A 13,165-nucleotide genomic window follows, 5' to 3' on the forward strand; every position below is an offset into this window, starting at 1 on the left:
CCGGCACTCCGTGAAGAACGACATATAAAAATAAGTTGTAGTGTACCACACTTTCCAACAGGCCAGCAGCAAAAAGCAAAAAAGAGAGTGACTTGGGGACTGTGAAGATGCAACTCCCTACAACACAATGGAGCTACAGGTGTGCTTGAAAGTTTGTGAACCCTTTAGAGTTTTCTATATTTCTGCATAAATACGACCTAAAACATCATCAGATCTTCACTCAAGTCCTAAAAGTAGATAAAGAGAAACCAGTTAAACAAATGAGACAAAAATATTATACTTGGTCATTTATTTAGTAAGGAAAATGATTGAATATTACATATTTGTGAGTGGCAAAAGTATGTGAACCTTTGCTTTCAGTATCTGCTGTGACCCCCCTTACTAAACGTTTCCGGTAACTTCTGATCATTCCTGCACACCGCCATTCCTCCGTACAGAACAGCTTCAACTCTGGGATGTTGGTGGGTTTCCTCACATGAACTGCTCGCTTCATGTCCTTCCACAACATTTCATTGGATTAAGGTCAGGACTTTGACTTGGCCATTCCAGAACATTCACTTTATTCTTCTCTAACCATTCTTTGGTAGAACGACTTGTGTGCTTAGGGTCGTTGTCTTGCTGCATGACCCACCTTCTCTTGAGATTCAGTTCATGGACAGATGTCCTGACATTTTCCTTTAGAATTCTCTGATATAATTCAGAATTCATTGTTCCATCAATGAAGGCAAGCCGTCCTGGCCCAGATGCAGCACAACAGGCCCAAACCATGATACTACCACCACCATGTTTCACAGATGGGATGAGGTTCTTATGCTGGAATGCAGTGTTTTCCTTTCTCCAAACATAACGCTTTTCATTTAAACCAAAAAGTTCTATTTTGGTCTCATCCGTCCACAAAACATTCTTCCAATAGCCTTCTGGTTTGTCCACGTGATCTTTAGCAAACTGCAGACGAGCAGCAATGTTTTTTTTGGAGAGCAGTGGCTTTCTCCTTGCAACCCTGCCATGCACACCATTGTTGTTCAGTGTTCTCCTGATGGTGGACTCATGAACATGAACATTAGCCAATGTGAGAGAGGCCTTCAGTTGCTTAGAAGTCACCCTGGGGTCCTTTGTGACCTCGCTGACTATTACACATCTGCCTTGCTCTTGGAGTGATCTTTGTTGGTCGACCACTCCTGGGGAGGGTCACAATGGTCTTGAATTTCCTCCATTTGTACACAATCTGTCTGACTGTGGATTGGTGGAGTCCAAACTCTTTAGAGATGGTTTGTAACCTTTTCCAGCCTGATGAGCATCAACAACTCTTTTTGTGAGGTCCTCAGAAATCTCCTTTGTTGGTGCCACGATACACTTCTACAAACATGTGTTGTGAAGAGCAGACTTTGATAGATCCTGGTCTTTAAATAACACAGGGTGCCCACTCACACCTGATTGGCATCCCATTGACTCGAATTTCACCTTCAAACTAACTGATCATCCGTGAGGGTCACATACTTTTGCCACTCACAAATATGTAATATTCAATCATTTTCCTCAATAAATAAATGACCAAGTAGAATATTTTTGTCTCATTTGTTTAACTGGTTTCTCTTTATTTACTTTTAGGACTTGACTGAAAATCTGATGATGTTTTAGGTCGTATTTATGCAGAAATCTAGAAAATTCTAAAGGGTTCACAAACTTTCAAGCACAACTGTACCTCTACATAGAAAAGGCAAAGCCCTCACTGACTCCTCAGCAATTCATCCAATTTCCATAAAGGTGGGAAGCTGAAATTTCGCGTGCTCGTTCCTTGCAGTGTACTTACAAAAGTTAGGTATATTTCATGTCCTATTGCATGTGGTGGTGGGGGGCATGGGGGTGAAACGGGTGTACCCTCTATAAACTGTATATATAGATGGGGGAAACCCCTCCTCACTATTTCTGCAACTTCCAATATACTTAGGAAGCCCACATTTCCCATGCTCATCCTTTACACTGTACTTACAAACGTTCAGTATGTTACATTTCGCGCCGTGCCCCGTAACGAACTTTCGAAAACTTAAGTAGAAAAAGTTGAACGAGTACTTGTACTTTTACCAGAGTCATTTTTTACACAAGTATCTGTACTTTTACTTGAATAAAGAACCTCTGGTGCCAAGTAACATGAAAAACAAGGCACTTGATTGAATGTGCTGCGGCGTACGTTTAAAGCGTACAGAAGTAGAAGTAAAGAGTCTTTAAGTATAGAAACAACTAAAGTTTGACAAGAAAAGCTAAGTTTAGAGAAGATAGCATCCATCCATCCATTATCCAACCCGCTATATCCTAACTACAGGGTCACGGGGGTCTGGCGGAGCCAATCCCAGCCAACACAGGGCACAAGGCAGGAAACAAACCCCGGGCAGGGCGCCAGCCCACCGCAGGGGAGAAGATAACATTTTTTCAAATTTTTTGCCTTTTATTCTACGTGTGTAACAACTTTTTTTCTTTATTCTTGTGTGGATTCATTTGCTTTGAATTTTCACTAATTATTTTAACCCTTTCAGGGCGGATGTCGACTTTTGTTTGAGAGTAGTAAGCGACTACAAACAGTGACAAAACTCTCCATTACCCTTTAGTTCAGCTGTCGTTGCTAGAAGATTCGTTGGTTTGACCGAGATTCCCATGCGCTTGCAGGGGTAGTGAAGAGCAAACAATGACAAAAATAACATAGACATCTGGTGAGATATCAAAGTGAATGCACAAAGCAAAACTACTCCATGTACGACGTTTTGTATATTACCGCCGAATTGGACTCTGACCTGTCGGACTTCGATTCTCATGCACGTGATCGTGTGGTACCGACATCAGCTGATCCGTCTCCAGCTAATCGTGGTGCTGAACACATTTGTGTCGTAATAACACGGGGTACAAACCAGATTGCATTGCGCTGTGACCGCGACTGCTGCTGCCGTCCCGCCACTGTCACAGGAAGACAGCCTGGCAGCCAACCTGCCACCCGTCTCAACGCCCATGAGCATCTCGAGCCACAAGAGACTGTGAACTGGTGGCCACAGCACTCAGCAACTGATATTTTATGTTGATTTATGTGTGAGAACCTTGCTTTGGGTGCTTTTCAGGAAACTGCATGTTTTGGAGAAAATATTCAGCCCTCAAAGAGTTAAAACGAACTTTTGGACTGAGAGATTTCTTTCAGCTTGAACTCGCCTTACACTCCTGCGGCTACACTGCCCTCTAGTGTTCCCAGGGAGGTAGTGCCAAGGAGGTTGAATCTCAGTCACAAGTGGGTCTTCGAAATGGACAAGGACCTCAAGCAGACACTCCAAAGTTGTGGAAAAAAGGGTAAAAGGACAATAAGGTCAAGGCATTGGAGTGACCGTCACAACGCCCTGACCTCAATCTATATATATATATATATATATATATATATATATATATATATATATAAAATTCTTTTCCCATATGAAACAGAAATTGCGTATGATCACGCGAAACGGAAATTATGTATGACCACAGAACATATTACAATACAGGAACTAATCACTTCGTTTGTGGACACCATTTTTATATTGTGTTTATGAAGTGTTAGTATTTGTGTGCGAGTTATTTTACTGATATTGAAAAGAAGTAAACACAAACACGCCGATCTATCCCATAGAAGTGCGCCCCCGCGTCGCTCTTTCCCAGCCCACCTCTCTGGACTCCAGGGCTCAGCTGACCGCCGCCAGACGCGCTCTGACAGAGAAGTTTTATTTATTCGTCCAAGTGACTGTCGTGGAAACAGCCACATTATAACTTTTTTTTTAATTGGCAGTACTTGATAGTAGAAGAGATGAAGAAAACAGCTTTGTGTCTTTCTACCTTTTAACTGCGCCGAGCTGTAAACAAATGTGAAGACGAGACCACCTTCAGCGGCGAGGAGTTGTGACAACAAAGTGGACGGTGGGAGTCGTGGAATCAGGCTGCTTCGCCGGGTCGCAGTTTCGGGCAGCGTCCTCTCTTCTCTCACTATTTCTGACACTTCCAAGTGCCCCGTCGGCTCCTTGGACAGTGGAAATCATTGCGAATGAGTGTAATCTGCGCCATCGAAGCGTGACTCATTTGGTAAATTGCGGTGCACGGCTACTTACTGTCCCTTAAGGTGAGTTCAGGTCACTAAAACCCCACAACATTCAAGGTTGCTTTTGTGATGAATTATTTTAAGAAGATGGAGGGTTTACATCTAAGAAGATGTACCGACCTCTTCATGTGAAGTTTTGGACTTGGGAATTGTTTGGACCTTCTGCCCGTTAAGCACGGAAGGGCAGCGTTCACATTTCTCAGAATGATTTTTCTCTTAAATCACAGGCACGTAGTGCAAGGCTGTCATGTAGGTAGTTTACCCGAAACCACTGCAGTAGTACTCAATGTATCTTTACTTCTTAAATGTTAATGTTTTACTGTTTAATAATTTATACACTTCTTATATGTTCTTCAACTTCTTTTATCAAAATGTTTTACCACTTAATGACTTATTTTATAAATACTACATTTTATTTTTTTCCCTTGCACTCAGTGAGCGAAGCCACTGGGTAATCAGCTAGTACGATTATAAAAAGTGTACGTGAGCAAGGAGGCCTACGAACCTGTCCCAGTGACACTAGTTCTGGGCCAAAATTCCAGCAACTTATTGTAAGAAGCTCGTTGAAGGCGAACAAAAACGTTTGGTTCAAGTGAAACGATTGAAACGCAATGCAACCAAATATGAACAAAGTGACCCACTGGAAATGTCACACAGTAGGGCTGTTCGATATAACGATATATATCGGATGACAATATGAAAACGTCTATCGCTGCACATTACGCTATCGTTTGTTTCGTGGTGTTGCAAAATAAACTGTTTACGGCAATATTTTTTTCATTGTTTTGATGGCCACCACGTGGATGCAGACATACTAGCATGGCTGATGAAGACGAGGCAACACCAGGTAGCTCCACACAGAAGGACCTTGTTCCTAAACGAGGGGCTACCTCTGTAGTATGGAGATGGTTTGGATTTGAAGAGTCTGACACGGACCAGAAAACGGTACTGTGCAAATTATGCTGCAAACCGATCGCTACCACAGACTCCAACACGACAAACCTCTTCTACACCTCCGCAAAAAGCACGTGAGCGAGCATGCAGAGAGTTTACAACTGACAGGCAGGCCACGTAGGATATTACAGTTGTAAAGGTACTATTTAAACGAGCATGTTAAAAGATTGGAAGATTAATTGCTACCAAAACAATTTGCTGAAGGCATAATTTTCCCTGCAGCGTTTGCTGTCAGCGTTAATCTTGTTAAAATTACGTTACGCCACAACTGCATTAACACGGCAAATCTCGTTAACGAGTTACGCGGATCGCCCGTGCTTGGGGCTGGACGGCATCAACACGCTAGCGCCGTCCAGTCCACGCGCAGGCGAGCAGCTGTAACTCATTAACGGAGATTTGCCACACTACGATGTGCAAATTAACATTTTACTAGAATGTAGCCTAAAAAATATTATATTTAATATTATATATTTAATATATTTTTTGTCGTAAGCCTTATTGCTGCTACAGTTTGAAGTACAATGTTTACATTTGGTTTTGACAGTTAATGTTAGACTTGTATTTATTTTGTTTAAAGGGTTTATTGGCCTTATATAGTTTAGTTGTTAGTGCTTTGATCCTTTTATATTTAATATATGTTGTGAGAGTTATTGCTGCTACAGTTCACATTTTGTTTATGTCAGGCATTTTATATAGCAGTATTTTATATTGGGCCTTTAGTAATTTGTTTTTGAAAAGTGTTTTATATTTGATACATTAACATTTTATGTTTACATTCTAAGTCAAACATTTGCTCAAATGTTCGAAATAAAAGAACAGAAATAATTACAAGTTGAGTACTTCTCATTTTTGATTTTTTTGATTTAAATGAAAAAAAAAAAGGAGTGGTGATTATATAAACTATTCACTGAATACAAAGAAAATGTACTATATCGTGATATCGGGATATGAAATGAAATATCGGGATATAAGATTTTGGTCATATCGCACAGCCCTATCACACAGTTGTTAAAAAGTGAAATACCTGGAGATCTAGAAGCATCGTTGGGGGAAAAATGACTTTGCCCTGCACAGAGCAGACTTCTTACACGACATGCCAAATGTAAAGTTTGTTAATATAAAATCTGTGGAGGGCTTAGAAAATGAGTTTGAAAGAAGTCATCCGAAGCGTACGGCAACTGTAACTGTATATACAGAGACAAAAAAGGCACTCACTACATAAAGCAATGATAGCAGAAGGACAGAATAGTAAGACTTACCTGGGGAGCGTTTGTGGCCACCAGGAAGGCGTTTGTTCGGCCTGGGTGATCATAATCATGCATGGCGGCTGCTACATAGAGAGCCATGAGCTCCAGGGCCGGGATGTTCCAAGCCAGACAGCCATAGTTATCATCACTTATCGAGCAGCTTTTTGACGTGGCGTAGGCTACTCTGCCTGGCGATATGCCGCTGTCCGAGTCTGCAATATAAAGCACGTGTTAAGACTGAGCAGCCGTTCACAAACCTTCGATCACTCAGCATAGAAAAGGCCCTCATTAAGTCACCAACAAACAAGCAGACTGAACAATTTATGGCAAACTAAAAACACAACGCACAGGATGGTAGACTAGAGACAGGAATGGCAAGACTGAAATACCCGTGTCGCTACCCGTCACGTGTTCATTGTGCACTTGCTGGAATCCAGGCACGGGCCGCGTCGTCAGGAACCAGACGGCATGCAGGACATCAGTGGCGTGGACACGGTTGTGATCTGCGAGGGAAGAGACACGCGACTGGGCTCACACCAGGTAATTGCTTCTCTCAACAAGGCAACACCTTCCACAGGTTAGACTCTGGCTACTCACAGGGAATGTCTCGGTAGCCATCCTCCAGTGCCATAAAGTAGGACATGAACTCTTGAGTGGGGATTTTAAAGATTTCAAAGAGGCCCGTGTCCTGAAAGAGGGTGTAGCTCACCTGCAAATAGCGTACAGTTCATTAACACAACTGGGCAAACAGCAGCAGCAGACAGCCGTGCTCTCTCCGCTCGCACTAAAAATTATTACCAGGCTGAGGATCCTTCCCGTCTTGCCTCCGGTCTTGTCCACCAGGTCAAAGATGGGGAAGTTCCAGTTGCTGACCTTTTCCATTAAAGCATCGTGGTCTTCTAGTAAAGAATCCAACAGTGCGTCCCGCTCCACCTGTGAGCACCAAAAAGGAGGATAAAGGTCTTGTAACAACCAAAAAAGATGCAGCTGCATTTACATGTCAAATAATTACAATGACAACAGTCTGGTTATTCACAGTGTCAGACGCGTGCGCATGGAAAGCAGCTTAAGGGCTTTAGTCAGTGTCATTTTCCAGGAAGACATGAGGTGGCACTGTCTAATAAGAATCTCTCTGCTCATCATTCCATCCACTATGTCACTTCCAGGGTCCAACCTCCTGGACCCTCCTCTTCCTCCCAGAAGAGTAAACTTCAAAGCTAATACTAAAAGTGCCAGAGAACTGTCTGAAATGTGGCTATCCAAAGAAAAATGTCATTAGCAGATATTTGGACATGAACACAGCATATGCAGGCATCAAAAGAAGAACACCTGTTTGGTGAACCCCACAAAAAATCCAAACACTCTCCTTATTTGCTATATATTGCATTGGATTCCTGTATGTCAATTCATTTTGCACTGATGATGACTCCTGGTAGGAAGCGAAAGCTTAGGAATAAAAAACTATTTTAAGATACGAGATTCATTTGCTCCCTTGGTGGGTTTTCAGCTAGAAACGCGTAAACTGTATCGGACCTTCACTTCCATTTTATATATATACTGTATATATAAACTTGTCAAAAAAAATGAAAGGAACACTTTTGAATCCAAGCATAGCATCAAGTCAATGACACTTCTGGGCTATTGATCTGGTCAGCTAAGCAGCTTGTTCATCAGTTTCAGCTGCTTTGGTGCACATGTGACAGACATGAAAGGATCTGAAGAAGCCATGGAGAACGTTATGCTGCATGTCACATCGTTCAGCATGACCCGTTTGGTGGTGGGTCAATCATGGTCAGTCTGGGGAGACATATCCATGGAGGGACACACAGACCTCTGCAGGCTGGACAACAGCACCTTGACTGCCATTAGGCATCAGGATGAAATCCTTGGACCCTTTGTCAGACCCTATGGTAGTTCCTCCTGGTGCATGACAATGCCTGGCTGGCCTCATGTGACGAGAGGAAGAAGGAATTGATACCATTGACTGGGCTCACCCCCAAAGCTCATTCGCCTGACCTCAATCCAGTAGGACACCTCTGGGTGGGACATTATGTTTGGGTCCATTTGATGACTCAGACTGTCCAGTAGCTCAGTGATGCCCTGGACCAGATCTGGAAGGAGATCCACCAGGACACCATCAGTGCTCTCATTAGGACGTTGTCAGACATGGGGTGTCTGGTTAAGGGGGAATACAAACTACTGAGGACGATTTGGAGTTGCTGCAATGACATTTTGGTCAAATGGACTCACCTGCCTGCCACATCATTTGTTCCCTTTGATTTTCGGGGTGTCTTTCAATTCAGCCCACTGTAGGTTCATCATTTTAATTTCCATCAAACGATGTACCATCCTCTTGTTCCTAACACATTCCCATTGAGATCTGATGTGTTACTTTAATTTTTATGAGCAATATGTAAATATAAATCTAAAAATCCGTTACAACAAACTGCCAGGGATCTAAAAAGCATTTTTATCATATATATATATATATACACATATACATACATATATACATATATATATATATATATATATATATACACATATACATACATATATATATATATATATATATATATATATATATATATATATATACATACATATACATATACATATATATATATATATACATATATACATATATATATATATATATATATATACATATACATACATACATATATATATATATATATATATATATATACATACATATATATATATATATATATATATATACACATATATATATATATATATATATATATATATATATATATATATACATATATATATATATATATATATATACATATATATACATATATATACATATATATATATATATATATATATATATATATATATATATATATACACATATACACACATATACACATATATATATATATATATATATATATATATATATATATATATATATATATATATATATATATATATATATATATATATATATATATATGTGTGTGTATATATATATATATATATATATATATATATATATATATGTATGTATGTATATGTGTATATATATATATATATATAATGGATTACTGCGCCACAACACAACTCTGCTTGGCGCCACAAAGTAAAATGGGACGGGAACTTCCACCTGCAGCTAAACGTTTACTCAGATCATTGAAGACATGGAACACACGCGTGAAATGCATGTATTCCAAATAATGATACACTGCATCCAGAAAGTATCCACAGCGCTTCATCACTTTTCCACCATCTTGTTATGTTACAGCCTTATTCCAAAATGGATTCAATTCATTTTTTTCCTCAGAATTCTACACACAACACCCCATAATGACAACGTGAAAAAAGTTTACTTGAGGTTTTGCAAATTTATTAAAAATAAAAAAACTGAGAAATCCATGTCCATAAGTATTCACAGCCTTTGCTCAATACTTTGTTGATGCACCTTTGGCAGCAATTCCAGCCTCAAGTCTTTTGAATATGATGCCACAAGCTTGGCACACCTATCCTTGGCCAGTTTCGCCCATTCCTCTTTGCAGCACCTCTCAAGCTCCATCAGGTTGGATGGGAAGCGTCGGTGCACAGCCATTTTAAGATCTCTCCAGAGATGTTCAATCAGATTCAAGTCTGGGCCACTCAAGGACATTCACAGAGTTGTCCTGAAGCCACTCCTTTGATATCTTGGCTGTGTGCTTAGGGTCGTTGTCCTGCTGAAAGATGAACCGTCGCCCCAGTCTGAGGTCAAGAGCGCTCTGGAGCAGGTTTTCATCCAGGATGTCTCTGTACATTGCTGCAGTCATCTTTCCCTTTATCCTGACTAGTCTCCCAGTTCCTGATGCTGCCACCACCATGCTTCACTGTAGGGATGGTATTGGCCTGGTGATGAGCAGTGCCTGGTTTCCTCCAAACGTGACGCCTGGCATTCACACCAAAGAGTTCAATCTTTGTCTCATCAGACCAGAGAATTTTGTTTCTCATGGTCTGAGAGTCCTTCAGGTGCCTTTTGGCAAACTCCAGGTGGGCTGCCATGTGCCTTTACTAAGGAGTGGCTTCCGCCTGGCCACTCTACCATACAGGCCTGATTGGTGGATTGCTGCAGAGATGGTTGTCCTTCTGGAAGGTTCTCCTCTCTCCACAGAGGACCTCTGGAGCTCTGACAGAGTGACCATCGGGTTCTTGGTCACCTCCTGACTAAGGCCCTTCTCCCCGATCACTCAGTTTAGATGGCCGGCCAGCTCTAGGAAGAGTCCTGGTGGTTTCGAACTTCTTCCACTTACGGATGATGGAGGCCACTGTGCTCATTGGGACCTTCAAAGCAGCAGAAATTTTTCTGTAACCTTCCCCAGATTTGTGCCTCGAGACAATCCTGTCTCGGAGGTCTACAGACAATTCCTTTGACTTCATGCTTGGTTTGTGCTCTGACATGAACTGTCAACTGTGGGACCTTCTATAGACAGGTGTGTGCCTTTTCAAATCATGTCCAATCAACTGAATTGACCACAGGTGGACTCCAATTAAACATCTCAAGGATGATCAGGGGAAACAGGAGGCACCTGAGCTCAATTTGGAGCTTCATGGCAAAGGCTGTGAATACTTATGTACATGTGCTTTCTCAGGTTTTTTTATTTTTAATAAATTTGCAAAAACCTCAAGTAAACCTTTTTCACGTTGTCATTATGGGGTGTTGTGTGTAGAATTCTGAGGGAAAAAAATGAATGTAATCCATTTTGGAATAAGGCATTAATATAACAAATGTGGAAAAAGGGATGAAGCGCTGTGAATACTTTCCGGATGCTCTGTATGCGCACCCCCATATGTACACATTTGAAGCGCAGGCAGCCAGTGGTTCCTCTTGGAGTTCCAATCGCGCTTATAAACAACAGAGAAGGAGGGGCTTGAAAGCTGCCATTTGCTTTTTTTCGTTCCCCCAGCCTGACTGCACACGCACCTCCCAACTCTGCCTCACAATCGGGCGCATCCCGTAAATCGTTAAGAGGGTTCTCCTCTTTGGATTATTAATCTCACTTGTCTGCATGTTTATTGGAGGTTAAAAAGTTCAATAAACAGACAGCCAATAACTAAGTTCCAATATAAAATCGAGGTTAAAATCCCCAGCAGAATCCATCCATTAAAATCCCCCCAGCTGTGGTGCTTCCAATCTAAAAGTGACGCCTCCCCTGCTTACCCTTTAAAGGTCTCCTCAGCCAGAGCAGACATCCACCAACAAGCAGTTGGTGTTTAAACACTGGCTGCGGTCCCGTCACCTTTCCAGGACATTCACTGGGTGCCACTCTGAGCCTTTCTTTCAATTCCTTGTCATTATTTGGCCTTCAGCAAAGACACGGCCGGAGCGACGGGTGGGGAGAACTGAAATACCTGACAGTGTGGTAAGAGTGTGGGGTTTGAGGCAATTTGTAAATGTCTACATATTAAAGAGTATAAAGGGAAGGCTAGGGTCAACCTAGGACCCTTCCACGAAAAACAATACCATAGCAATATTATTACAACAAAATGATAGGGGTGTTGTTGGCATACCTGACATATGGATTATCCGAAGCACATAATTTTTTGCCAGTATAACGTCAACTGCACCCGAGCTCCCCATTTTCGTCATACCTGTCTGGACTGTTGCGTGTCTGAGGTGTGTCCACAACTCTCTGTCAGGCCTGCCTTGCTCTCATCCGCTGTGCCGAGGACTTGCGTGTCACTTGTGCTTTCGGCTCCTTCAGCTGTGGATCAAGAGTACGTCAGTGCTGCATCTGTATTTACACACACACATTTATATATAATGCAGAGTCTCTCACTCATCAGCAAAAACACTATCCCCCTGTTTAGTTAAAAAGCTGAAATTTGGCAGTATGGTACATCTAGGCCAGGAGGTATCCTCTAAGAAAAGACATTTTGATAGATCAATATTAGGGGGTAAACCCCAAAACAACAGAAAAACAAAAAAAAAAGGTTTTGACTGATTTGATTGCAATTTGGCGACATTACTGGAAAAAAGAAAACAAGCCGACCCGTATTTTATTTATTTCTCGATATTTGGCGGTGATAAGGCAGTAGGGAGTTTGGGTATCCTTAGGCAGCATGTCCTTTTTTTGCCTTTCAGCTGTAATCGCGCACAGACGTGGAGCCGGCGGCAAATGAGGAAACACAGCTGTCTAGCACAGGAAAGAGAGACGAAGTGGCGAGCTGCATGGAAAACGGGAAATTGACAAAGTTAAAGTCGGCTGAAGCTCAAAGAAGACGTGGTTAGCAAAGTGGCTTCCTTGAGTAAAAACAGTATTCTATACTGCTTAGGATGTGAGCTAAAACACATACAACTTCTAGCCGGACTGGACCGTCGAGTGCTCTTAGGCATACAAATCCTTCAAAGAATGGGGCTGGGGGGTAAAGCAACTTGGTGGGCACAACTAAAGTGTCTCCTTGGAAGTCACTCCATGATGCGCCACCAAGGCAACTGCTGGTACAGCACACGAGCCCACTTCAAGACCTGCGTACAGCACAAGCCAGCAGTGACGCCATGCCTTGGTCAGTGCACCAAATGGGTCTTACAGATGAAGGTGGACTTTGTATGTAGTTCACAACAATATTTCTTATTATGCAGTAACTAGGAATGTCTGTGAGACACCGTCTGTTGAAATGACAAATGCAATGTGTTTTACAACTACACGCATTACAAAATACATTCCAACAGATGGTGCGCTTCAAATGTTAACACTGAGGTTTCTGTTGATTACTTACATTTATTAGACAGGTAGCACAGATACTTCACTTTAATAAGAGGGTCAGTGTCTGCGTCTGTCCAGATACTGTGCCTGCCATTCCAACAGACGGCACATCACAAACA

The 13,165-nt window shown here is 41.7% G+C and overlaps 1 protein-coding gene across 2 annotated transcripts in view; it reads right to left on the reverse strand.

Moving 5' to 3' along the window:
- The window catches only part of pde3b (phosphodiesterase 3B), a 151,489-nt gene that overhangs the window by 17,208 nt on the left and 121,116 nt on the right, over nucleotides 1-13,165 (reverse strand). Inside the window, exons 8-12 of one of the 2 annotated variants that reach the window (XM_039738851.1) lie at nucleotides 11,932-12,044; nucleotides 7,105-7,239; nucleotides 6,904-7,015; nucleotides 6,708-6,809; nucleotides 6,319-6,518 (exon numbers count right to left, since the gene is read on the reverse strand). In XM_039738851.1, coding sequence (XP_039594785.1) covers nucleotides 6,319-6,518; nucleotides 6,708-6,809; nucleotides 6,904-7,015; nucleotides 7,105-7,239; nucleotides 11,932-12,044 — 662 coding nt within the window. Of the gene's footprint in view, nucleotides 1-6,318; nucleotides 6,519-6,695; nucleotides 6,810-6,903; nucleotides 7,016-7,104; nucleotides 7,240-11,931; nucleotides 12,045-13,165 lie in introns of both variants that reach the window. The other variant, XM_039738842.1, reaches the window with a different exon arrangement.

This window comes from Polypterus senegalus, chromosome 1 (assembly GCF_016835505.1).
Source record: "Polypterus senegalus isolate Bchr_013 chromosome 1, ASM1683550v1, whole genome shotgun sequence".
Taxonomy (NCBI): domain Eukaryota; kingdom Metazoa; phylum Chordata; class Cladistia; order Polypteriformes; family Polypteridae; genus Polypterus; species Polypterus senegalus.